Raw genomic sequence first — 25,166 nt, forward strand, 5'->3', positions numbered from 1 at the left:
GGTGTGTGTGTGTGTGTGTGTGTGTGTGTGTGTGTGTGTGTGTGTGTGTGTGTGTGTGTGTGTGTGTGTGTGTGTGTGTGTGTGTGTGTGTGTGTGTGTGTGTGTGTGTGTGTGTGTGTGTGTGTGTGGAGACCACATTTTAATCATTAAGAAATCTTCAGAGGAGATTTATTTATTTAGCATTTAACATTCGTTTAAAGCACCCAATTAAAACAGCACCTTTTTCAGGTTATAACAATTAATCAAGAATAAACCTTATATTGCTGGGGATTTATCAGAAAATTGTCTTCGTAAACTCATTCTTGATGATTCCTCGGTCAAGGGCAGAGCTGATTGTGAATTCTAGAATACATCCAATATTTTTCCTTTTCTCTAGAGATTGGACTTCAATTACATGTCAAATTTCTGGTTAATTTGAAGGATTATGATAAATTCTCCAGGTGCTCACTCTAAGCAAGAGCCGTGCTTTGATCTGCTTAATCAGGCTGTGAATGCGATAAAGCAACTAAAAACCATTATTTATTCAGAAAGTGTGTGCTGTGGCTTTGTGTGTTCCATAATGAGAAATCTTCCATGTTCTGTATGAATCTTTAATAAGTGCCATTTAATGAAAGAAACACATTGTGTGGGAAGTCATTAACTTTGAAAGCAACAGTGATTGCTTTTGAGGGATTAGTCTAGTGCACTTTTTCTTTGCATTTGTAGTCCGTAGATAAAGTTGAGATTAGAAAAAAGGTAATTAATGAAAATATTTCCCTACAACCTTTCGAGTATTTGTGTATGGTTGTCACATCTTGGCAAGCAGCTCATGCACAAACGGAGAAATGTCAGTCGTTTGATGCCAGTGTTGTCACATCTCTGATCCTCTTCTGATGACAGATCAATAATGACAGGAGGACAGACAGATAATGCCTTCCCTGGTGGCTAACATGTCCCCTTGGATGCGCTCCCTTTTCTGACAGCGTCTTAACAGTAACCTCATCATATGCCAGACTAAACTATTTGGATTGAAAGCACAGGAACAGTCGACTCACAGTTCATTGCTGTAGTGTAAACAAGCTACCAGCCATGATGGACATCTACCCATTAACCTCAAGTCATGGGCTTCCATTATCACTGCTTGAAAAGATGACGTGAAAATGTTTTTCCAGTCTGAATTCATAATGTTTAGACAAATAAAATGCTTTTAGAGCAGCCTTTCTTACATAAATAAAGCCTTTAAGTATTTGAGTGGTCTACTCCTCTTTCCTTGATATTTAATTTCAGGGCAGGAAGTTCAATTGTGTTGATGTCTTTTTGCTTGATACTGTGTTTTTGTTCACGCATTTGCATTCAAAACTAACACTTACATTTTGGCACTGTCCGGGTAATATTTGCTGTGACATAGTGAATCAGTTTTCCAAACAATTTAAAACAAACATAGCTAGCCTGTTAGTGGGAAATGTTTGGTTGATATATATTTTTACTCTGAGCTTTATTTAATTGGGGGTTTGTTTAAATAGTATGTTTGGAGGCCTTAAACGCTTTTAATGATTACCATTATAAACATGGATTTGGAAAAAGTGTTTAGCTTAAATAATTAAAACCAGATGTGATTAATTTAAAAGATAAATGTCCATATGTTGAGTCAGTAACACTAGAAAGCTTATAGTAATTCCTTTCAGGTAATAGATAATGTGTTAACTTCATTAAATCAAGCATACATATTACATCATGTTAAATAAATGTTTGAAAATGATATATTCAAATGATAAAGGGTGATGAAGGGGGACTTGAGTTAATCTGTGGGAACAGTATGTCTGACCCTCTCTCTTTCTCTTCAGGTGTCATCAGAACAGCTCTGCCGAACATGGACCGGGAGACGAGGGACCAGTATGTGCTCGTCATCCAGGCCAAAGACATGGTCGGTCAGATGGGGGGGCTCTCCGGCACCACCTCTGTTACTGTCACACTCACTGACGTCAACGACAACCCGCCTCACTTCACTCACAGTAAGACCCCTGTTCCCGATTGTCCCTACAGGGTTGATTAAGCTTGTTGTGTATGGTACATTCAGTGCTTTCAACAGCTAGGCTACCCAGCAATCACAATAAAACCACCTGCTTGCATATGATTTTCACATTTGTTTTTTGATCCGGTGAATTATGCTTAAAAGATCAATTATTGCTGAAAACCACTTGAAAACAGACCAAATGGAGACATACTTTGTATTGTATGCAATGAATGCAGTGGTGGCCTACAAAAAAGGCTATTCCACCCTTGAAAATCAATCACTTGAAAGTATTTGCTATTTTATCTGTAACAACCCTTTTGTGTGATAGAACAAGGTTAACATACTCAGAAATCTTAGAAGCAAAACACACATTAAATCTTTACCATGTAACTTCATCCCATCCATTTTCTTTGTTAACTGCTGTCCAAACACCATTCTCTCTTAATCTTGGCAAATTCCCTACACTTTTTTGGCAAACATTAGGACTTTAACGTCTAAATTAAAAAGCAGCCTTGGTGCAAGGTGTGCTCCTCTCATCAGAGCTGGGGAATGCTTCCACGCTCGATACTAGGATCAATCAGGCGCCGTTTTGTTGTTGTCAGCCTATTTCACGGGCTGCAAATGGGTTCCAGGCCCAGCCTTAAGATTCAAAGGCATGCGGTGCCTCTCATGATAATCCAAAGCTCCGGCAATCGGTTTACCGCTGATAGCCCAACCCCTGTCTAGCTGGTGTACTCACCACTGGACTGCCATGAAGCAGAGTCAATTTGCAGACCCCTGGGGGGAAGAAAGGTTTAAACTTGCACAACAAGTGATCAATGCCGTTTAAACCCAGTGCTGTCACACTGTGAAAAAAAGGGACATTGGAGGAGTTTGGGCTTTTTGCTCCTGCTGTGGAGCTCGCAGGGTCATGGGTCAGAGTCGATAGACCATCACTGAGCATCAGAGCTGAGAGAGAGTGCAGAAGCTATAGCTAGTCCTTGGAAGAAACGAGGGAAGAGAAGAGAAGGAAAGCCAAGGTTAGCTGCATGAGAGCACAGGCTCATGCAGGAGGTAGGTGCATGGGGCAAATCGGAGGGAGGAAAGCAATTCTTCGGTCTTTTAAAGAGCTGCTATTCCACGGCAAATTAAAAAGCCATTATAAAGATTACATGGCGGCAAACAATGTCAGGCAGATTAGCATTTAGACGGTGGCTGAGGGAGACAACGTGAGGAACACAGAAAGCTCTCGTAATGAGCTCTGTCATGGTGATTGGGGAGATTATGATTATGAATATGATTCCCTTCTTTATTCTCATAAGAGTACTTTCAATCCGAAGGGTCACACAAAAGCTAAGGGAACACATTGGAGACTTTTTGTGTAATAGAATCTTCAAGTGGACAATTCATCCCATCCTCTGAAAGGGATCTAAGTATCATTCATTTTTTAAATTCTTGCTTTGTCTTTTTTATTCCAAGTGATTCCCCATTACATCCCGACAGCAGTTAGGGAGTTATATAATTTGATAAATATAATCCTTCAGCTGTTAAACCTGTAGAAATGGGACAACAGAAATAGATTTGTAGTACCTCATTTGTATAATTCACATTTCTGTTGCCTTCTACACTGCAATGTGGAGTTAAAGCAAAGTGCTTTGTGCCGCCTCTGCTGCCTGTCTGTGTTATGAAACATACAATTATTGAGGAGCCACACAGCCGAGTCAAATCTGAAGGGGGTATAAGAAAAGCTGAGCTGCTTGAAGGTGAGTTGGCGGTGAAATGAACACATCCATTACCAACATCCGCTCCTGTCTTTCCTCTTACAGAGAACTATCAGTACACGGTGCTGGAGTCGCTGCCGGTGCAATCTGTGGTGGCCAGAATCAAAGCGGCTGACGCTGATATAGGCTCCAACGCAGAGATGGACTACAGGTTGATGGATGGCGACGGGCCTGGCATGTTCAACATTACAACAGATGAGAACACACAAGACGGGGTCGTCATCCTTCTGAAGGTACTGCATATAAAAACACATACAAATGAAGACAGCCTGAGAAACTGAAACCTTCGTATCATGACTTTCTGCCCATAAATGGTACTTCACCCTCCCTCCTGAAAGTCAGTGAGACATAGGGCAAAATGTTCCGGCTGTTGGGTAAAGCTCTGTACTTTAGCAGCTGGCGTGGCATTCAATATTGCTTGGAATATTGATTGAAGCGGTGTGACTGTTCCACATGCTCCCTTTTTCTACCTGCGTACTTACAGACACACCACATTTTCACAATACTATATTCTTTCTTCTCCAGAATGTTACTAATCTGTAGCCAACGCACAGAAAGGAAGTTTTTACACTCAATGTGAAATATTCAAGGATATGAATACCAACAATGTATTGACGTTATTAACATGTGGTGCAACTTGACATTGTTGAATCCTTTATGCCAAATAACTCCATTGTTGTCAAAAATACATCAATGAGCCACGCTCTAGCACAGGATGATTTGGTCCATTATAACCATGAACTTAGGCAGAGATGTATATTCATCCATTCCACACACGTCATTCTAGATATAGAATAGAGCACCAAATGTGTATTCATCCACAGATGAAAATATTCTGTTTACTTTTATCTCAGTAACATTTTCTAAGAATTGCGGTGCACTGATTTTTTTTTAAAATAAAACGATATATATTTATGAATAAATATATACGGTATACACAAGTGATTCATGTACATGGGGCTGAGTCAGATATTTTAAAGAGATATTTGCTCTTTTCATGGGATTTGGCTGCAAGAGAAATATTTGACTATTTGGAAATGTGTAAGATTGTAAAACTAGGGAGAAATTGTACCACTCGGTTACGTTCCCTCCCAGACTAGGGGTACCAAAGGGAAGTAACACAAATATTTAAAAAAAACGGGCGAGAGAAAAGAGGAGAGGAAACTGATTTGTGAAGCCACAAGATGGTCTTTTAATTGACAAAAGAAAAAGAGGCTCACCAGCCAATATGCAAAACAAACTTAAGGTAACTCAGAACAACTTTCTTCTGAAAGAAAGTGACTAAATTAAACAATACCCAAAGGTAAACTGGAGCACATCTAACAATGAGCAAAATACAAGTTAACCCAACAGGTCTCACACAAAGACACAGCACATGCCGCACATGCACCCAGAGGAGAAGGAAGAGAGCGACTGCCGCCTTTCTCAGGTCCTTTATGGAGGCCCTGATTGGGAATTGGGAGCACCTGAGGAAGAGGCTGCACCTGGAGGGAGACAATCAGGGGGAAAGGGAGAGAGACACACACAAACACCCACACATGAGCACTCACTACGGCACGGAACACACTCGCACAATGATTTACTCATTCTTCGGTTATAATAAACTGAACAAAATAATGATACAATTTCACAAGGGTAATTTACTGAAGGATATAAAGTACAATGCCTTTTTGAGTTTACCTTTCTCCTCTTTACTCACGAGCCTCATTTCATGATTTCTTCTGCACCTTTAGATTGAGTGATAATCACTAATGGCAAATCAGTATTGACGATATCCAACACATTAGATTAAAGTTAACATCCCATGGTCAATCAAAGCAGGTTTACTACCACAACAGCTCCGGACTTGCTCGTGAGAGTATACACATCACTGTGAGGATGATGAAGGGAACAGGGACTTTAACACTCAAAATAAGCACTCCTCTCGCAATGGAAACCAGGATGCTATACCCACCTACATGAATAAATAAACCATCTCAAGTTAAATGTGTAACCAAGCCTCTTATTTATTTACGCAGGAAATCCGTTGCACTTTCTTGCCTCACTTTAGGATGCTGCAGTGCTCATGGCTCACACTTAGCACGTCATGGTTTCTGAAGACTTTAAATGGCCTCCTACGGCCACGTGGATGTGACGGTTCATTGCTGCAGCTCTTTTGTTTGGAGAGGCCCAGCCATTGTTGGACACTAGCCATTCTTGTCAGATGGGCCCATTTGATCCTTTGTTTGTTTTGCACAAGACACGGGAAAATACATTATCGCAGTAAGTCTCTGACAATGGATGTGTCAATTCCATGTTGTCCTGCAGTATGTTACATGTTGCAATGAGGAGTTTGTTAACCCAGACAAAAGAAAGCATTTCTGAACGCTTTTCACCTTGTTGTGCACCTCTCTTAAAATCAATATTTTCAGGATACAATCAAACTGTTGTCTGTCCGAATTTTTTTTTCTCTTCATTCCGATCTTCATTTGGGACCACAGCATTTTCTGAATCATTTATATAAACTGCTGATATAGCCTTAGCATTGTATTCTTCAAGTACAAACAACAAAGAACTGAACATGCTCTGCCACCTTGATGAGAAAAGTGAACATCTCTCACTTTATGTTGTGTATTCTGTCTCCTCTAGCCTCTGGACTTTGAAACAAAGAGCAGCTACTCTCTGAGAATCGAGGCCACAAACAGGAACATTGACTCCGACTTCTTGAGCTCGGGCCCATTTAGCGACACAACATCAGTCAAGGTGACAGTGGAAGATGTGAACGAGCCGCCCGTTTTTTCCACACCGCTCAGCAAGATGGTTGTTTCAGAAGACGCCAAATCGGGCACCTCAATTGGGAGGGTCTCTGCCCATGACCCAGACAACTCCAACAACGGCATCAGGTACTTACGATCGGTCTACTATTCCGTAAATGTATTTCTACATGTCAAATATCTTTTGTTATGTAACTCTTTCATTCATAAATACTTGGGTAAAGTTTTCCAGAGCTGTTTGTTAGAAAAGAAAATAAAGAATACCAATGTCTTCACAATCTATTTAACTACTCCACATTTTCTGCAAACACAGAATCCATAGACCCTCGAAGGTCCCCCATATGGATGTTTTGCAAAGACAATGCCAGATGGTGGGAGGGCCAAAGAGTGCAGGATTTGCAAAAGCGAAATGCCATCTTGACTGAGAGAAGGGCATTTCTGCCGAAGGGTCAAGGCGATACAACACTTGTATCGTGGCATTTATGACTCAAAACAAGTACTCACAATACCAATCTGTGCAGTGTCACTCTCCAGATTCCCTCCTATTTTGCATTAATTGAATAAATATTGTATGGTATTCATGCTTGGTCTGTTAGGATTGTTATTAATCCTAATCAGAAAATCTAATTACTGCACCATTGTGGCTGTAAATTGCTTCTTTTTGCTCCTGTGACTGTTATCCGCGTCTGCAATGTATTTCACTACATCTGCTGAAATTAAAATTATTGTGGAACTAATGCAGCCACAAGAGTCAAATTACATTGTAATAATACCCTTTGGATGTAGGCTAATTGAAGCTGTAATTTTCTCTAGTAATATGAGTTGCTGTGTATTGAAAGGGTTTGATCAGTGTTGTGTGCTGAGGGACAAGCAGACAGACCTCAGTTTGATAAACAGTTAATAGGGTTTGTTTCACTCATACAATTTCTGCTGCATTTCTGAATTTACAATCCAAACTCATTAATACTGTTTGGAAATATCCTATATTGTTCTTATTGTGAACACAACACATTGAGGTTTTATAAAAGTGGTTCCTGTATATTGCTGCACAGTTTGATGGAAGAAAAATATCATAATCTTTAAAGAAACACCTAAATGTCAAATCAATACCTCTTTCAAAAAGCTTATTCTTTTGACGTAGGCCTATGTCGGCTGTGTGTATTGATGTGCCTTTTCTTTTCTCCAGGTACTCTATTGACCGAAACACCGACCTGGAGCGCTTCTTTAACGTGGATGCTCTAAGTGGGGTCATCAGCACAGCCAAGCCTCTGGACCGAGAGGCCAACATGGTCCATAACCTCACCATTTTGGCCATCGAGAGCCGTAAGTGTACCTTCAGCATACACCCTCAAATCTGCTGTACAGGCAGAGTTGACCTTTGGCTAAAGCCTTGTTGGTTTTAATAAGATTCATACCTAGTATACTCAATCTGGAGGGGATGGCATCTCTGCAAGCCTATTCAAACCACTAAAACACAAAAGCAATAATAAAAGGTATAAGTTACAAGTGTTAGCATTTTAGCGTGGCTAACTAGCTTACACCCACAGTAGTAAGACATTGAATTAAGCATTACTTACTGTACTAGGCCAAAAAGCACTAAACTAAATGAGTTTGTGGGGTTAAATACATTAAAAAATCCCCTGTTTTAGTGTAGTATTTCCCGCTATGATAAAACGTATCTTTTATGCTATCATAGTTAAGAGTTCAGGATAATGTCAGTAGCTAAAGTAACCCTAGCCAAAGGTTCATTGGCTAGGGTTTCACCTTTTTGCCATTTCACCGAAGAAATAAAACAGAATGTAAGCCTGCTTTTTTCTACCTCTATTTAAAAATCCAAGCTCAGCGAATGGTTCCAATACTTCCTAGGAACTGAGGTTTTATTCATTCTCTCTGGGTGACACTATTTGTCCTGTTATCCTCTTATCCTCTTAGTGTCCAATAGCCCTCTGTGTAGAGGGCGAAACAGTTGTCGGGGTTGTTGTAGGGCTGTTGGGGAATGTTAATTCACGCACAGGACGGTCATTTTGACCTCCATGTGTCCAACCGTCGTGAAGACAAGATGCTGACTAAGGGTGGGTGACCTCACCCTCAGGTGAACTATGTTAATGTGATGTGAGGAAGAGTCGCCTGCCTATTTGTTCATCTCTCAATGTCTCAAAGGACACTGATGCGTCCCCCTCCAGCCTCCATATCATTCCACCAGCGATCATGCAAACACAACAGACAACAATCATCAGCGCCCGATCAGCAGAGCGCTTTCGACAGCTGCGTCACATCTGTATAAGTTGAAAAAGACAACCAGCCTGTCAGCCTGGCAGTTCCTCTGCCTTCACATCTTCACACTGTGTGAAATGGTATTCATTTGTCTTCAAAACCTTCGTATCATTCTTTGTTTCAAAGGTGTGTTTTTATTTACATCGGAAAGCACACAGGCTCAGCTCTCTGTTGATTTCATAGTGTGAGCGCTCGCCTGATATAGCCTCAAAGAGAAGGCATATAATAATAGCCATATGAAATGTCACAACAGTCCCTCATGCATGAGGTACTGGCTTATGACACATAGTGACACTCGGGCGCTGTTTCCAGCTGAAAACATCTTTGAGTTCACGGACTGGCTAAGAAATCCACTGCCCTGTACGGCTGATGACAGTATTTATAGTAAATAGGTTCTTTGTAACTGGAGAGAGTGAAGGACTCTTCGGTTATAGGATGTTGTGCTTTTGAGCTGCAGTCACTCAAATTTCATGAGCTCTGGCCAGAGCACGGCAATGACAAGAAGCCTGTGGCCCGAGGCTCCACACGTCCTTTTTATCACCATCAAATCAGCCTGGCCCGAATGTCAGCGCGTCATCTCTTGCCGGCATGGGCGGCGACGCCAGGCTAAATCATCATCCTGCACTCAGACGTAGCCATTTAACCATCAGTGTGTGTCAGGCAGACAGAGGCGTGAAGCCTGCAGTGCAGAATGGCTCGTCCACAGACACAGCCTTCCCACGACAACAAGCCGCCACCGAGTGTAATCACTTTGGCTGATCCAGAGCAGGGCTGCTAGGGATGGCACACTGCATATTTTATTACAGCAGCACTTTTGTCCTCCTCCTTTGTGATGAATTAAAACACATGAAAAAGATCAATATTCCATAATTTGGCCAAGTGCATCAAGGGAATTTTAAGGCAGGATTAAAGTGTTTAAAATGTCTTCCTTTTCTCCCTTTATCTTTCAGAGGACCCGGTCCAAATTGGGAAAGGCATCGCTCTCATCACGGTGCTGGACATAAATGATAATGCCCCGGTCTTTGCCATCGACTATGAAACTCTTCTGTGTGAAAACGCCAGGACAGGACAGGTAAGACACAGACACATCTCTGCACACGGTCCAGCTTTCCTTCCCTTTTCTCTGTCCATGCTTCAAGTTTGACTCACAAAGACAACCTGCTGACTTTCTAAGCCATTAAAGCTCTTTCTTGTTCCTCAAAACAAGTCCACTGTGCACATACCCACTTCACAGCTTGAGGTCATTTTCGGGAACTTCCAGCATCATTAGTATGAAACACATCCTTTAGATTTTATAGCAGGTATTGTAGGTGTTTTCGTTTGTTATAAATGGTACTCTCATTCCGTACTTTCAAGCAAACTAAATTAATGACGGTGCCTATGGTCTTAATCCACAATAATATAATGGCCTAAAGCGATACCTCATGCTGGGACGGTTTGGTGATCTCTGCAGTTTGACTTTCCATTCTGAGGCTTTGTGTAATAAGACGATCACAATGGAGGGCAGCCATGCAGAAAATGCATCACAAAATCATGAAAAAGGAACCCAGAGGGAATTGAGGGCTTTAAGATTTTGTGTTTGAGGAAAATAAGGAAAGAGAAGAAGCTGTAGCCATGCATCACATTTTCCCTGTCTTTAGCATTTGGCCTCATTGTTGTTAAATGACTTGTGTGTCTGCGGCGGCGATTCGTCTGCTCTTGGCATTTGGAAAATACAATCAGAGGCGAAGGCTAGAGGAGGCGTGTAGACCTGAATAAGTACAATTGATCAGAATGATGCATTGTATTGGAGAATGGCTATTAGGCCCTTTTAAATATGTTATTTGCATTTCTATTTCAGGGTTGTTTGTCACCGTGCTCACGGGAGGGTGAACAAAAATAGCAAATGACTTCATTTGCAAAAATGAGAGACTATATTTCACGAGTGCTTTTTTCTGTGTGCATGATGCTTGACCACAATATGAAGCCTTACAGGTGAAGCTTTCTGGGATTGTAGCAGTTTGGTTTTTTTCAGATTTATAACCGGAAAAAGGTTTAGTACATATCATTAAACTCACGTTAAGGTATTTCTAGATATTGCAAAATCGAAATGTAACCAATCAGATTCTCGCCTTAGGGCACAGAGTACTTGCTGGAATACACATTGCTTCCATATTCGTTCCAATCATTATTAAAGAATGAATTTCTACCACAGCTGAATGTCTATTTCTGGTTAACGATGTTGCCACTTATCTCGAGATGAGTGTTGTTGCTCAGTGATATCAAATTTAGAGCAACCCTAGCAAACATGTACTGCACTGACTTGGAAATTCAACAGTTAATTTGTACATTTCTCCCCACTAGTGCCTAATAAATTATGGCACCCAGGCTATGACAATACTGAAACTAAGTAATTCCCCAACAATCATACCGGCCCCCAGGACATAGCCGGGGTCCATGACAGCATCATCAGCAGGAAAAGGTTCAGCAAATCTGTAAATACTCAGCTGAAGCAGACAGATTGCTTACTCAATGCCGCTGATAGCTGAGCTGGGAGGTCCCCTAGGGTTAGCTAGGAGCTACTCTGCTGTAAAGAGAGGGGCTGTGGGGGGCCGAGGCCTCTAACCTCATCTAACTGGGAAGACCTGCAATCAAATACTGTTGTACATGTAGATAAGTGGTGCCGTCAATACAATTAGCTTCTTTAGCCACAAGCTAGTTTGTACATGCTAATAGCTTGTGTGTGTCCACGTGTGTCCTTATATTTAAATTAAAAGAAATGTTCCAAAGAAATCTGACTGATGATTTGGGGAATTTGACAAAAAGACAGCCAGCCAGATGTTATTGAGTATGAAATGTGAATTAAGTTCTGAAAATCCTAAAATACAAATAAGCATTGGGTAAGAAAATGTATTTTCTCTCTCCAATGTTGGCATTTTCTTATATCTCACCTGTGAAATATCTGAAAATCACCAGTCAATTGGATTGAATCGTAAAATGTTTCTTATAAACGCAATAAAGACCAAAATTACACATATGGTATAAGGTATTTGAATGTATGACATTTGAAATGTTTTTAATCAGAATCAGAATACCTTTATTTGTCCAACAGAGGGGAAATTGGCATTGTTATGCAAAAGACCCAAAAGTAGCTCAATATTAATTAAGAGGCATGCATACAATATTAAAGACAATAACAAATAAAATAAAATACAAACATAAAATCTTTAGCTCAGATAAGAAAACTGAATTTCTTTCTAACTTCCTGCATCATCTTAACTTTCTTATGTCAGAGCGAATGACTACCCCAGACAGGAAGTGTGTGTTCTCATCTCGGCTCTTCTCTGATCCCATTCCTATTAAATCCTATTCAAATACAGCCTTCTGTTTAGGCAACACTATGCACCGGTGGGATTGCACCTTCAGACTGAATAATGAAGGCAGACAAAATGGAAATTTCATGATGAAATTTACACCCAAAAACACATACAGAGCAAAGGGAAGGAGAGAGGTTGACATTTGAATGTGAAACCCCGTTTGAATTTCAACTAGGTGTCTGCTGTCTCTTAGCAGACAGACTGGGTGGACTTGTAACCTGTCAAATGTGCACCCCACCATCTCCCTTAGTCCTAATTAATGAGAATGCTCCTGTTGTGCACTCTCTGTCCGGCTGTAGCAGCGAGCAGTTGGCTGTACTAACAGTGTGTGCTTCCCTGTAAAGCTTAGTTGAAAATCTTAGGCCGCCCACTGATTGTCACGCCCATTGGCTTATTCACAGCTGCCAAATAATGAAATAATAACATTTGCCAGTTTGGGCCGGGGTTCACTCCGTGGCTCTGTAACACAGATTAACAGGGAGTGCAGGGATGGAATAACCTGCCATTTTTCAGGCCTAATTAAAGGCCGTCTCGTGGCACTGGCTCTCTCCAGAGATGCCACTTGTTACGGATCATCGGTGCGTCTGTCTTCTGCCATAATATTAATTGATATTATGATGGGGTGGAGGGGGCAGCAGCAGCAGTGGGGATGGCACAGAGAGGGAGGGGAGGGAGGGAGGGGTCTTTGTACAATCACTTCAGTGTAGCCATTACATACATGAGTGGACTTGGCATTCTGCTGCCCCCAATCGGCTCCACTGCCCCTCCCTGAGGAGGCTTAGTGTCCTCCAGAGATTCATGAATGTTAGGTGGTCAAAAACAAAGGTTTTCAAAATGTGAAAGAGTTGAAGGGGCATGACGAGAAAGAGACATTCTAAACATCTCTACCTTTGAGTCATGACTCAAATCAGACATCTCACATACATTTTTAGCAATTCAGTGTGACTTATACTTGACAAGCATATCATTATCCTAGATGTTCTTTGCGAATAACCTTGAATAAATTACCTGAAGAATCATAAGAAAAAAACTTTGCTTGAGAATGTTCAGACTTTTTAGGTTTTGATCAGTATCAAAGGAATCCAGGGATTGATGTTCGTGAATTCACGGTTACACTGCTAACAGGGAAGCTAAAGCATGGACTAGTTTCTCTGCATCGTTTTGAGGCAAGATATGCCTGATTTTTGCAATGTTACGTAGATGATGTCTATAACTATGTAAATGCATCCTGTAAATATAATGTATGATGTCCTTTATTGTTTTATGTTTCATGTGGAACCTATATGCTGCAGGTCTCCCTTGAAAAAGAGATCTATGATCTCAATGGGACCAATCTGCTTAAATAAAGGTTTGAAATTAAATGAAAATATATTCTAATAATGATGCCACCAATATGGTTTGAACACACATGGCTCAGGTTATAGTGTACATTATCGGAGTTATCATTTATAAAACATGATTATTAGATCTCACAAACAAAACATGGACCAAGAATATTCACAGCAAATAAAAAAGCCAATTATATTGAACTATTCTCCGTCTAACAAGTCCTATACATATCTGCCCTGTATGAAAACAAATTTAAATATAGACAAAAAAAAGACTTTTCTGGTTCACCCACCTCCACTTTCAAACTTACTTTACTTCTTTACATATCACCTTTTAATTACTGCCTCCACTGTCAACATCAATCACACAACAAGAAGGAGAACTTCCTTCACACCCCCAGTCTTCATCCAAATGATCAGTTTATTATAATGTGGGTGTTGCATCAAGGTGGGAGATGAAAACGGATATGGCAGGGCGCAGAGTAACTCGTGCAAGGCATCATACTGTGTGTTCTATAAAAACAACCATGGGGAAGTCAGATCCCACCAGAAGATCACCTCAGCCTCAGCAGTTTGGGCTTGTTAGGATCCTGCCAACAAATCAGTGAAGGATTTGGATAATCAATGTGAAATGAGAGTTGAAAAATGACATGTGTTGATTGTCATTTCACAATGTTGTGTGTGTGAGTAATGACAGGATGTGTGAATGCTGTTGATCCCTCAGCACAAAGTTACGGGTGTCACATGTGGGTGATGTTTAGGAAGGGTCACAGGATGTCACAGGAAGGGTGTGAAAAACGCACAGCCACCTCCGCCTCCACCCTCCTCCTCCCCCCAGCTATCGCCAAGGCAACAAGTGTCACCCATTTGATGCGCTGCTTATTTATATTCTTAGTTCATTTTTCAAGGCTTGATATTGACGTATGACTCATCCGGTTTACTTTCTGATAATTACACTTTAAGACAATACAACTCTTATAAGGATAGTTGCAGGGATTTTAAAATGCTGATTGTTTACTCTGCTGGTGTCAAAGAGGGGAACATGTTATTCAGGCTCGTTATCTCTCAATGTTTTCACACACCAAAGCCTTTTAGTCTAGCCATGCTACATTAGCTGACATTTCTTCCCTCATTATAGAGGCCACATTTCTAACTGTCTCTGCAGCTAGAGTCTGGCACACACACGCCGCAGCTCACAGATGCTTCGTGTCGTAGGTGCAATGAATTATGGTCATTGTAGTTCTCTAACATACTTCAGGTGTTTAGGGGAATTAAATCCTAATTGTTTGAATCGCAACAGATGAGAAAACACACATTTTAGTTGGCAGGATGTTATTTGTGAGTATTTGGTCTGTGAGGGTTCAGCTCGTCCAGGTGATGCTTGTGATGTGATGTCTGGAGAAATGAAATTGAAAGTCTTCAATCACAAAATACAGACTCTGTATTGCTTAGATTAAAGACTAGAGAAAGCTTAAGGTCATACAGCATCTGAGACTCTTTCTAAAAATGTTTTAGAATGGAAATATCTGATCAATTACAAAATAAAGAGGAACCGAATTTGACTAGTTGTGCTACAAACATATTTTTAATACCTAAGTTAATAAAACTACAAAAAACAAATCACTTAAAATCTACAGTTACACTCAACACAAAACCACAGTTTAGTACTTTGATAAGCATTCCTGCTCAAATGTGTAATGGTCCTTCTAAATGTTTATCCCATTATAATATTAAATTACATCTATATTTATGTTCAACTTAAATCTCATTGTGCAGAGTACAGGTACTGATGCGTGCGGTAAAACATGACAAAAAGGTGTAATTTGCAGTTAATGGATTGGGAAAACAAGTGTTGATTGCTTTTGAGTTGGTGTAAAATAATCTGTTGACAGTTCCACACCTTCTAACTTTATCACTTCCTTAGTAAATATAATAATAGAACCTTTTATTTATTTGACTTATTCAAAGACAAAGAAGTTACCAGAAGTTACTCAGTCACCTTTCCTGTAGTTTGAGACAGTAGAAAGACCGTTATAAACCGGCTTACGGCATTTTAACCTTAATGCGATTCTGGAGAAAGACTGTTGAAATTTGAACTTGATAACACAAACACCCCCCCCCTCCAGATTTACTCCCCATCTCACTACTTTTCTACAAAAACATTTCTATCATAAACCCAAGGCTTTTTCCCTGTCCTGTGCACAAGCATAAATGCCCCCTGTTGTAAATTGGCTGAAAACAATAAAAAAACAATGGTGCAAATAAATAACAAATCAAAATCATACACTAAGTGTTATTTTTTCGGCCTAACACATCACTTCAAAAACATTTGAAAACAGTAGAGAGAGGCAATATAACTATTAGGTTGGTAGTATTCAACCTTTTAATGACAGGTCCAAAGTTAATATTATAGTTTGATCAATAAATTAACCAGGTCAATAGAAGATTTTTGCAGATATGAGGTCGTTTAGAAACTGTTTTGTGATTACGAAGTTGATTTTTAACTGCAAAATGCATTTTCTAAATGTATTAATTGTATCTGTTTGTTTATCAGCTAATAGATCATAATCATCATACCACATCAAGAAAAAAAAGAAAAGTGTATTTCAAATAATATATATATATGTTAATAATTTAGTTTTTGGGAGAAGGGGTGGGATTAAATAAGTGTAAACTTCTTCCCACCCCTTTTCGGATGTGTAATCACGTAGATCATTTGTTTATATATCAATTATAAGTCGGTAATATTTTTGTTTATCAATTTGACACTGCTTAAGTTTGTATAGTATAATAATTCTCATGTTTCATTTAATTATTATTATTTTCTTTAATTATTGTTTTAAACTTTCGAAATGGATCAAATCAAATCAAATAAAAAATCAACTACACAGGTCAAAAACGTTGGGAAAAGCTGTTTTAAGACACTATTTATGACCCAAACAGTTATCAGTATTTTAAATGTACTGATTTCCATACACAGCAGATGCATCTAATTCTTAAGATTATAATTACAAATGCACCGCCAGTCACTGCAAGCTGACAGTCTCTGCAGGACAGATGAACGTGTATGGAAATGTGCGAGCATGCCTCTGTTGTTTGCACATTCTCCGCCTCCTCCGCCTCCGAAGCCACACACAGAGACACCTTTGTCCTTTTATATCCTTTTTGATCTGACGCGCAGCCATGTGTAAACTCCAAAAACCTTTAATTCTGTGATTCATAGGCCTCCTCAGTCTTGCCTTGCGACAGGCACCAGTCTGCTGCTGCCGTTAATGTCTTTCAGGCAGAATTTATGTGTACTTCTCTGCCTCTCTCCTCCTGTCTGCTTCTCAACCCATTAGAGAATTCCCCGGCAAAGGTTCTCAGGAAGGCCTTGCATCAGAGCCACACTAATGAAAGGCATTATACATTACAAAGTGTTTGATTTGAGGATGATTTACAGTCCTCTCCCTCAGCAGAGAGGGAATGGAAACCTTCCTAGAGATAAGCTCCGAATCTATCTGCGATATTCAAAGGACATCAAAGGGTTCAGATTGTGTATAGGATTCATCGTCGGAACCACAAAGAAAGGTTTCTATCAGATGTGAGATTTCCATAACAGAATGAGAGGCATATGAGTTATTATGATCCCAGAATCAATGGCAGCTTTCATGATATGAAGCCGAGCGTGTTCAGGTGCTCGGTGTTGGTGTTGCCGATGTGATGCTGACACAAACATCATTTCTGTCTGTACACACAGATATCCCAAATGTTCCTGAACCAGAGCAGATAACCTCTTTGCATTCCTGCTCCACATATTAATCCCCCTTGTGCTGCAATACCAAGTAGTAAACAGAAAGAAAAAGCGGTACCACTTTACAATAAGACTACCCTCAGAAAGGGTTTATAATTAGGTTATTAATTAGGTTGTAAAAACTTTATTAATCATTAAGAACCATTTATTTTACTAACATGTATAACTGCCAAAAGGTAGCCTTATTGTAAAGTGCAAAACACATTCCCATTTATTAATGAGTTACTACCATTTCTAATAAGGCTTAGCAGTACAGATAAATGTGGGCTCACTATTTGGCAAGCAACCGGTCACAGGTGCCCTGTTTATCTCATGTCTTATAATCAATCAATCAATCAATCAATCAATCAATCAATCAATCAATCAATCAATCAATCAATCAATCAATGTTTATTTATATAGCCCAAAATCACAAATGTTATACTATACTATATATAACACTTCCAGAGAAAACCCACAGTTTAAAGGGGAACATGGGAGAAACCTCAGGGAGAGCAACAGAGGAGGGATCCCTCTCCCAGGACGGACAGACGTGCAATAGATGCCGTGTGTAAATCGAAGAGATAAAACATTTTACAGCGTAGGTAGACCGAATGTTTGGAAATGCATGTGTGTGTAATAAGAAGATGAATCCACGAGGATGTCAACAATCCTTTGGGAGCCATCAGGGAAGTAGTATGATGAGAGTCAGGCAGGACCACAGTGATAGGTTCAGCCACGACTCAAAGTCCAGGACACAGGATCTAGAACTCAGGATAGAGGATCCAGGATGCAGGACCGCAGCAACAGGATTAGCCTCGACTCAGGATCCCGGCGTAGATATGGACACAAAAAAGAGATTTGGGGGAAGCTGGGTTAATCGGAAAATGAGAGTACACAGGTACAAACAGCCAGAAAGACGGAGTAAGGTGCCCCCCCCCAACAGTCCAAGCCTATAGCAGCTAAACTAACGTGTCTACATACTGTACATGCACTCCCTTAGGATAGGTTGAGGGAAAAGGGTAGCAAGTAAGAAGTAAGAAGCAGAGGTGGAGAGGCACACGCAGGGAGAAAGGTCCCCACTGGAACCTGAATTGGAATTAGTTAGAGGTAAGGAGTAGGTCTGTGACTACGTTCCACACTCCAAGGCCGGGATAGGCCTCTCTGCGACCTGTTACCCTCTAATAGAACCTCAAGACGTCAGAGAGGGGAAAGGTTTTGGATAAAGTATTAAATATAAGATCTAAGTTTTTAGGATTTAATAAAAGCTTATTAATTATTTGTAAAGTGTTCACAACCTAATTAATAAATGAATGACAAACTATTCGTAAACCCTTTATAAGGGTAGTCTTATTGTAAAGTGGTACCAAAAAAACGTACTTAAACGGAAGTCTTCAATCACAAAATGCAGACTCCGTATTGCTAGATTAAAGACTAGAGAAATGTGAAGCTCATAGAGCATCTGAGACTCTTTTTTAAAACGTTTTAGTAAGGACATATCTGATCAACTGACTAGTTGGTCTACAGACATATTTCAGTTGTTTTAATACCCACCGCCTTTTTTTATTATATAAAACTACATAAAATGTATCACTTCAAAACAACAGTTACACTCAAAACACAATAGCAGTTTGTTAAGCGTCCCTGCTCAAATGTGTAATGGTACTTTTAAATGTTTATGCCATTCTAATATTAAATTACATCTAGATTTATCCAGATAACCTCTTTGCATTCCTGCTCCACATATAAAATCTCCTTGTGCCGCAATACCAAACAGTAAACAGAAAGAAAAAGCTTACTTTGTGATTACTTTTGCTGATGAAAGAGCAAATATTTGTAATTTAGTTAAGAAACACAGTAACATATTCATGAATTCCCCCCCCCGCTTGCCAGTTTTAATAATTGGCAGGATGGCGTTTACCACCTACACTAACCCCTAATACCTGACAGCTTGTAACCAGAAGCATTTCATCACTGCTGATAATCCACGTCTCAGCGCTGATGGATCATTTACTTTTTCTTCTTCCTCGCCACATTTTCTTTATTTATTTTTTCTATAATTCTGTTCATGTCTTGATGTTTGACGCGGAGCAGTTTGGGGCTGTGAGATGTGATAATTTAGTGTGAATTGCTTTAAAGAATCTCTTGGAACCCGTCCATGGGTGTGAGTGTGAGTTGTCACAGGGTTGCGTTTCTAGATTGCCTACAAAGGATTCAGGAGGCTTGATCTAAATGTATAAGGACACTGATGCAGTAACTCCCACTTTGATGGCCGTCTTGGTGGCTATCATTTGTCGTCCACATGGCATGTTTGTGTGTGATATGCTCCTCCTGAACAGCATGTACCCAGTGAAATGTTCCTTTTTCTCTCCCTTCTTACTGAATCTAAGTGCTGCTGCCTAGAAGACATTAAAGCTTAGTGTTTTTTTTTTCTTTGGCTAAAAAGAGATAACTTGATTTTCTGTTTGTTTGAATAAAAAAGTCATTACAGCACACATGCTGGTGGGTGTAAATAGATTGGTTTATTTTGTAATTTGATTTCCTGCATTATTTATAGTTGTCAACAGGGCTGTATAATAAAGTGAGGAAGATGCTGTTTAGTCCTGAGTTCAGAGGCAGAATAAAGTGGGACGGAATAAATGGCGTTCACTTGTTTAACTCACAGTTATGAATGCTTGTCTGGCATCGCCTCGGGCAAGAGCAGTTCTTATCATGAGTCATTTTCCAACTTGTAATAATGAAGTAGAAATGCCCGACTGCATAGAATACACATTTATTTTGAACATCAACAAGAGTCAGAGGAATGACCTCTCATAGCATTTTTTTTAATGATATGTTGGTCAATGCCATGTGCTTTAGATATTAGATTCCTTTTGTGATGTTCATTAACCCTTTCATTGTCCCCTTGAATACAATGTTGAGCCCTATTTTTTTGTTAGAAAGGTAACCACCATAAATGAACATTTCTAGCACTTGGAAAATGTGTTGAAAAGTAAATAGAATAATAATTACCTGTGCGCAGGATTGATTGAACAAGATGATGTTATTGAACGATTCTAATTACTTTTATAATACTTTTCAAAGCAGAAGTAGAGATTGGTTGTTTCTATGGTGAGGGTGGCATTACTGACATTTCTGAAAATAACCTGATAATTAGCATATAATACAAGGTTTTTATAATTACACATTATAGTTTGTATGATAATTACTGTATGAGGTGAATCCAGGGTAATATTGACTAAAAACATAACATTGGTAATATTTCAGTTTTGAAGATAATTGAAGTGTAAAGGGAAAAACATCTATGTTTATAAAAATTACTATTTTATTTATTTGTTGATAAAAAGTGCTGAATGTTTATGTTTCATTTAAAATGGCTTCATTTCAATTTCAATTTCATTTCAATGGCTCTGTTTTTTTATAAGAGCCAAAGCCCAATGCTCTCAAACAGAGATGAGTAACAAGAAAATCTCACTTTTATATCTTTATTTTTTACCTTAATCAGACATCAATACCATTTCATCATGGTATTCATAAAAAAAAAACGGTGTGGTCAGTGGAACAAATAAAACATTAGTTTGTTGTTGTTAATGCCCACAGGAAAAATGTAGGCAACAGAAAATCCATTTTTGTTGTTTTTTTGTGTCGGGCCATTATTTCACTAAATGGATGTTATGGTCTAGTTGCTGGGACAGAGAAAGTAGTCGCCTGACAATGATTTGCTTCGGAAGAAATCACTTCCGAAAAGAAAATACACTTCATCCTAAGAGGTTGCCAAGCCCTTTGCCAGATATGCACTTACTGTACTCGAAGAGATAAACGACACAACAGCCAAACATTATAAAACAAATCTTTCAATCAGAATCAAGCTCATTTCCTTCAGCTCACTCACACTCTGCTTTGCCTTTTAAAAGAGATTGATGCTGCCTTTTAAATAAATGTAAGTGAAAAGTGATGCAAATACAATGTTTTCCTTACACTTCTCATTAATGCTTCAGTTAACACCTCATCAGCCAGTGAGATGGGATAAATCTCGGCCATGTAACTAATCTCGAATGTCTTGTTGTTGTTGTTGTTGTTGTTGTTGTCCTCAGGTGATCCAGACCATCAGTGCCGTGGATAGAGACGAACCTCTGAGCGGCCATCGCTTTTATTTCGCCCTCGCTGCCCCTGTTGCCGGAAACCCCAACTTCACTCTGCGAGATAACAAAGGTGCAACCGCCATTTTGATATTCCTTAATGTTGCCTGTAAACAGAGAAATCGGAAAGTCCAGGTAATATGGAAACGATTCGAGGCAAAAAGAAGACTTCAGACGATATTCATTATTTCTACCATGCTGTTGGCAATAGTTTGTTTTTTTCCAATCTATAATATGAAGCCTCCAGCAGTTAGACAAATCAAGTCAATATATTCCAAACAAACCGTGTTTGTACTTGTCTTTTGAAAACACTTTTGCACAAAATGAAGACTGTGGATTTGAGTCCCCAATCACTTTTATTAAAAGCTCATTAGCATGGGATCTTTTAATGGACAATATGAAATAGAGGAGTGATTCAAATCAGAAAAATGTTGGTGTAAACTTCTGGGAAGTACTGAAAGAATAAGATTTTTTTGTGTGCTCCATCAAACACTCATACTATCGCAGATACATTGCAATTGCTATTTGGTCTTACAGAATCTTTATTCCATTTCGCTGCAGAAGTAAGTCACCAATTTGAACTTGTACTAAATGTCTATGTCCTTGTGAAAGCTCCACGTGTGAGATCAACCCTGCTGCATTAAGCTGCTAAAGCAAAACCTCCCTAGAGAAAATTGCCAGGGGCGCCTTTGAGTCTGTAAAGGCTGTTGGTCAAGTACGGTACGGTCTATTTGCTGCTTACTTACTTTCGAATTGAGCCTGGCAGCAATGCAATTGACACTTTGGCCATTGCTCACTTCGGCTCTCTATATCTGCCCTGCGCAGAGACACAATCTGCTCTGCAATCTGACTCAGGAGACCAAGTTCAGAGTAACTGGTGCCCCCCAGGTGAGCCTGGCTGTGCCAAATGAAACCATCATTCTCCAATGACAATGCCCTTACTACCCTTATTTTGTAATTGTTCATCAAATGCAAAGACAACATTTCTGATGATTTGTACCATAATGATTTGCTCACCACCTACACGCAAAGCGGTCGGCGGATGAAGGAAATGAGCTTCTCATATAGGAGAACTTTGCGTACCTCGAGAGCATAAGAATTACGCTGGCCTCCCTCTGCTTTAAAGAACATACAGAGCTGAAACACTCGCTGAGGTAAATGCCCCGTGATGAGTGTTTTGTTGGAGCTCCACAAAGGAAGCAGGTAGTGATCGATGTCAGTGCTGTGTTTGTGTGTTATATGATGAACTGGATGTTTAACACTAACCTCTCAGCAGACTAAGAACAACTTGGCTGGAAAACCGTTTTTTCCAAGAGAGATTGTGGTTAAGGCAAATAACCAAGAGTTATAGCAAAGTTAACTTTTTTGGAACTGTGCTCATTTTCTTTCTGGCAGATTTGAATAAGAACAGTTATCACAAATAACAGCGTCTCTGGGTTCAAGAAAAGCGCTATAGAAATATAATTTATTATTATTATTATTCTTGCACTCTCAAATCTGTCAATGAAGAACTTCTAACACTGTTCAGCTGTGACACAAGGGAACATTTTTGTACTGTAGCTGAATATTTCATTTAAAGACCACATGTTTCACCGTTGGATATATTTATGTAACAACAAAAGTGTTTTGTTTTAGACACATCTGTTTTTCTTCACTAATGTGACAATTTGTGCTCAACTTGAAAGAGTATTCAGTGTTTTCATTATTAAAATGTTTTGTTTTCTAGCTGGTGTAATGACATGTTTTCCCTTCTCTTGCTGCCTCTTTCTCTCTAATACTCTAAGATTTTATATACGATTATTAGCATTAAACCAAAACTGTTATTAGCCAACAGGTGGCCAAAACCAGGGAGAGACGCCACAGTGTGTCATATAATGAATCGTGTTAATGACACCATCTGTTGGCATTCCTGCTTTTAATACAGTCAAATCATTTCAAACTGCATAACCAAAGCACCGCAATCATCACATAATTTAGTGAAGCCTCTTGCAAGTCATGTATGAGCATTTCATTGTTCATTGGAAGCCAATAAACATGCAAATTACAAATAGCTAGAGGTATTTCTTTTGGAGTCTGACCGATGTATGTTGTTCCGTCTTCTCTGCAGACAACACAGCTTCCATACTGACGAAGAGGAGTGGTTTCAGGAGGCGGGAGCAGCCTGTCTATCGGCTGCCGGTGTTGATTGTGGACAGTGGAAGTCCCACCCTGAGCAGCACAAACACACTCTCAGTGCGAGTGTGTGACTGTGACTCGGACGGCGTGGCCCTGTCTTGTGGAGCCGTGGCCTACACTGCGACCGGCCTGAGCACCGGGGCCCTCGTGGCTATTCTGGGCTGCATCATCACACTTCTCGGTAAGATCCATACGACCTCAGTGTCAGAGGTAACAAAGTCTCCCATGCTGCTGGAGAGGCCAGTGTGAGGTTATGTGTGCTCATTGTTGTTGCGGTGTTCCTTTTTTCAGGTTAAGCCACTGTCCGTGTCAGATATTGAGTAACTCACCAAAATAGCCCTTTACAAAGTGTCTGATCATGGTGTTGCTTGCCTCACTAGTGGTGGAAGAAATGTTAAGGGCGTTTTCTGAAGTAAAAGTAGCAATGAGACAGCATGTCTTTTTTAGTACGAGTTACGAGAGTCTTTTAAATTAGATATCAGAAGTCAAAAGTATTCAAACGCCCATTTAGATTACACCAATTCTATTATTGCTGTTTTAAAATTGACTTTTTTATTGTGTTGTTTTGGAACAAATGTATTACAAATAAATTCCCCAAACTATAATGGAAATTGTCATACATGTATATTTGATATAGTAGTAAAAGTATAAAATGTCATGGTAACAATCTAGTTAAGTACTTTAGTAAATGTACTTAGTTACATTCCACCACAGCTCCCTGTCCTCAGATCAGCAATTGAATAACAACTAAAAGAAAATGACCTCAGCTCAGTTTGATGCTTTCATTAGCAGTTAACGTCAATACAATTACAGCATATAATGGCAGGAGCACATGATTAGAAAACAAGCTAAAGCTGAGACATCTCCAAAATGTAGATCTGCATGAAAGCAATTAGACTTTTAGCAGTATCAGCAGCTAATAGATTCTGATGTTGCAAAGCCAACTGAAAGAGGCAAATATTGCTATGAAGTGAGGCAGTAATCCGGCATCTCTGTGCCGAATAAACCTTTTTTAAGGAGTTGCTGAAGTCCTTCATTTCAACAACAGAGCAAGGTAGCTATGCTCTTTGTAGTAAAAGTGTAATTGACCTAAACAGCTAGTAGTGTAGAGAACGAACATAACTAAATCACTGAATGTCAGAAAGTAGATAAGGAACAATGTTCATAGAGAACATTGTTCTGCAAATGAAATATGACCAACATTGGTGAATGCAGAACAAAATATGCAGCAGTTAGTGATCAAAACAAATCAAATGAGTTACCCCAAAACATATTGGGGAATTGGAGAGGTTGGAATCTTAAAGAATGTCCTTAACATCAAAAATTCATTTTTTTGGACCTTCAAATTGGACTCAAAAAGAAAAAACAAACACAACTAAATTCAATTTCTCACAATTATAAATGAATAACTCAAATATTTGAGCCATTCTTTATTTTTATATCATAAAATAAGAGTTACATCTGGAAAATGTTATACCTTGATATGAACTAAATCAGATGATATTTGCTTTGTAATAAATATCTAGTGTGGAATGAATCTGAGATACAAATCTTCCCCCCTGCTCTCCAATAAAATCCTAGTACTTTTCTTTCAGCTAACAAAACCCCCCCCCCCC

General features: G+C 39.5%; 1 protein-coding gene across 1 annotated transcript in view; it reads left to right on the top strand.

Annotated features, from left to right (window-relative positions):
- Nucleotides 1–23,846, top strand: part of cdh7a (cadherin 7a) — an 85,935-nt gene extending 62,089 nt beyond the window's left edge. Inside the window, exons 5-12 of the mRNA XM_010788479.1 lie at nt 1,824–1,991; nt 3,799–3,986; nt 6,382–6,635; nt 7,693–7,829; nt 9,731–9,852; nt 21,331–21,448; nt 23,483–23,731; nt 23,842–23,846. Of these exons, the coding sequence (XP_010786781.1) occupies nt 1,824–1,991; nt 3,799–3,986; nt 6,382–6,635; nt 7,693–7,829; nt 9,731–9,852; nt 21,331–21,448; nt 23,483–23,731; nt 23,842–23,846 (1,241 nt within the window). The remainder of the gene's footprint in view (nt 1–1,823; nt 1,992–3,798; nt 3,987–6,381; nt 6,636–7,692; nt 7,830–9,730; nt 9,853–21,330; nt 21,449–23,482; nt 23,732–23,841) is intronic.
- The last annotated feature ends 1,320 nt before the right edge of the window (nt 23,847–25,166 follow it).

The sequence above is a fragment of the Notothenia coriiceps genome, unplaced genomic scaffold (assembly GCF_000735185.1).
Source record: "Notothenia coriiceps isolate Sejong01 unplaced genomic scaffold, NC01 NC01_scaffold00001364, whole genome shotgun sequence".
Classification (NCBI taxonomy): Eukaryota; Metazoa; Chordata; class Actinopteri; order Perciformes; family Nototheniidae; genus Notothenia; species Notothenia coriiceps.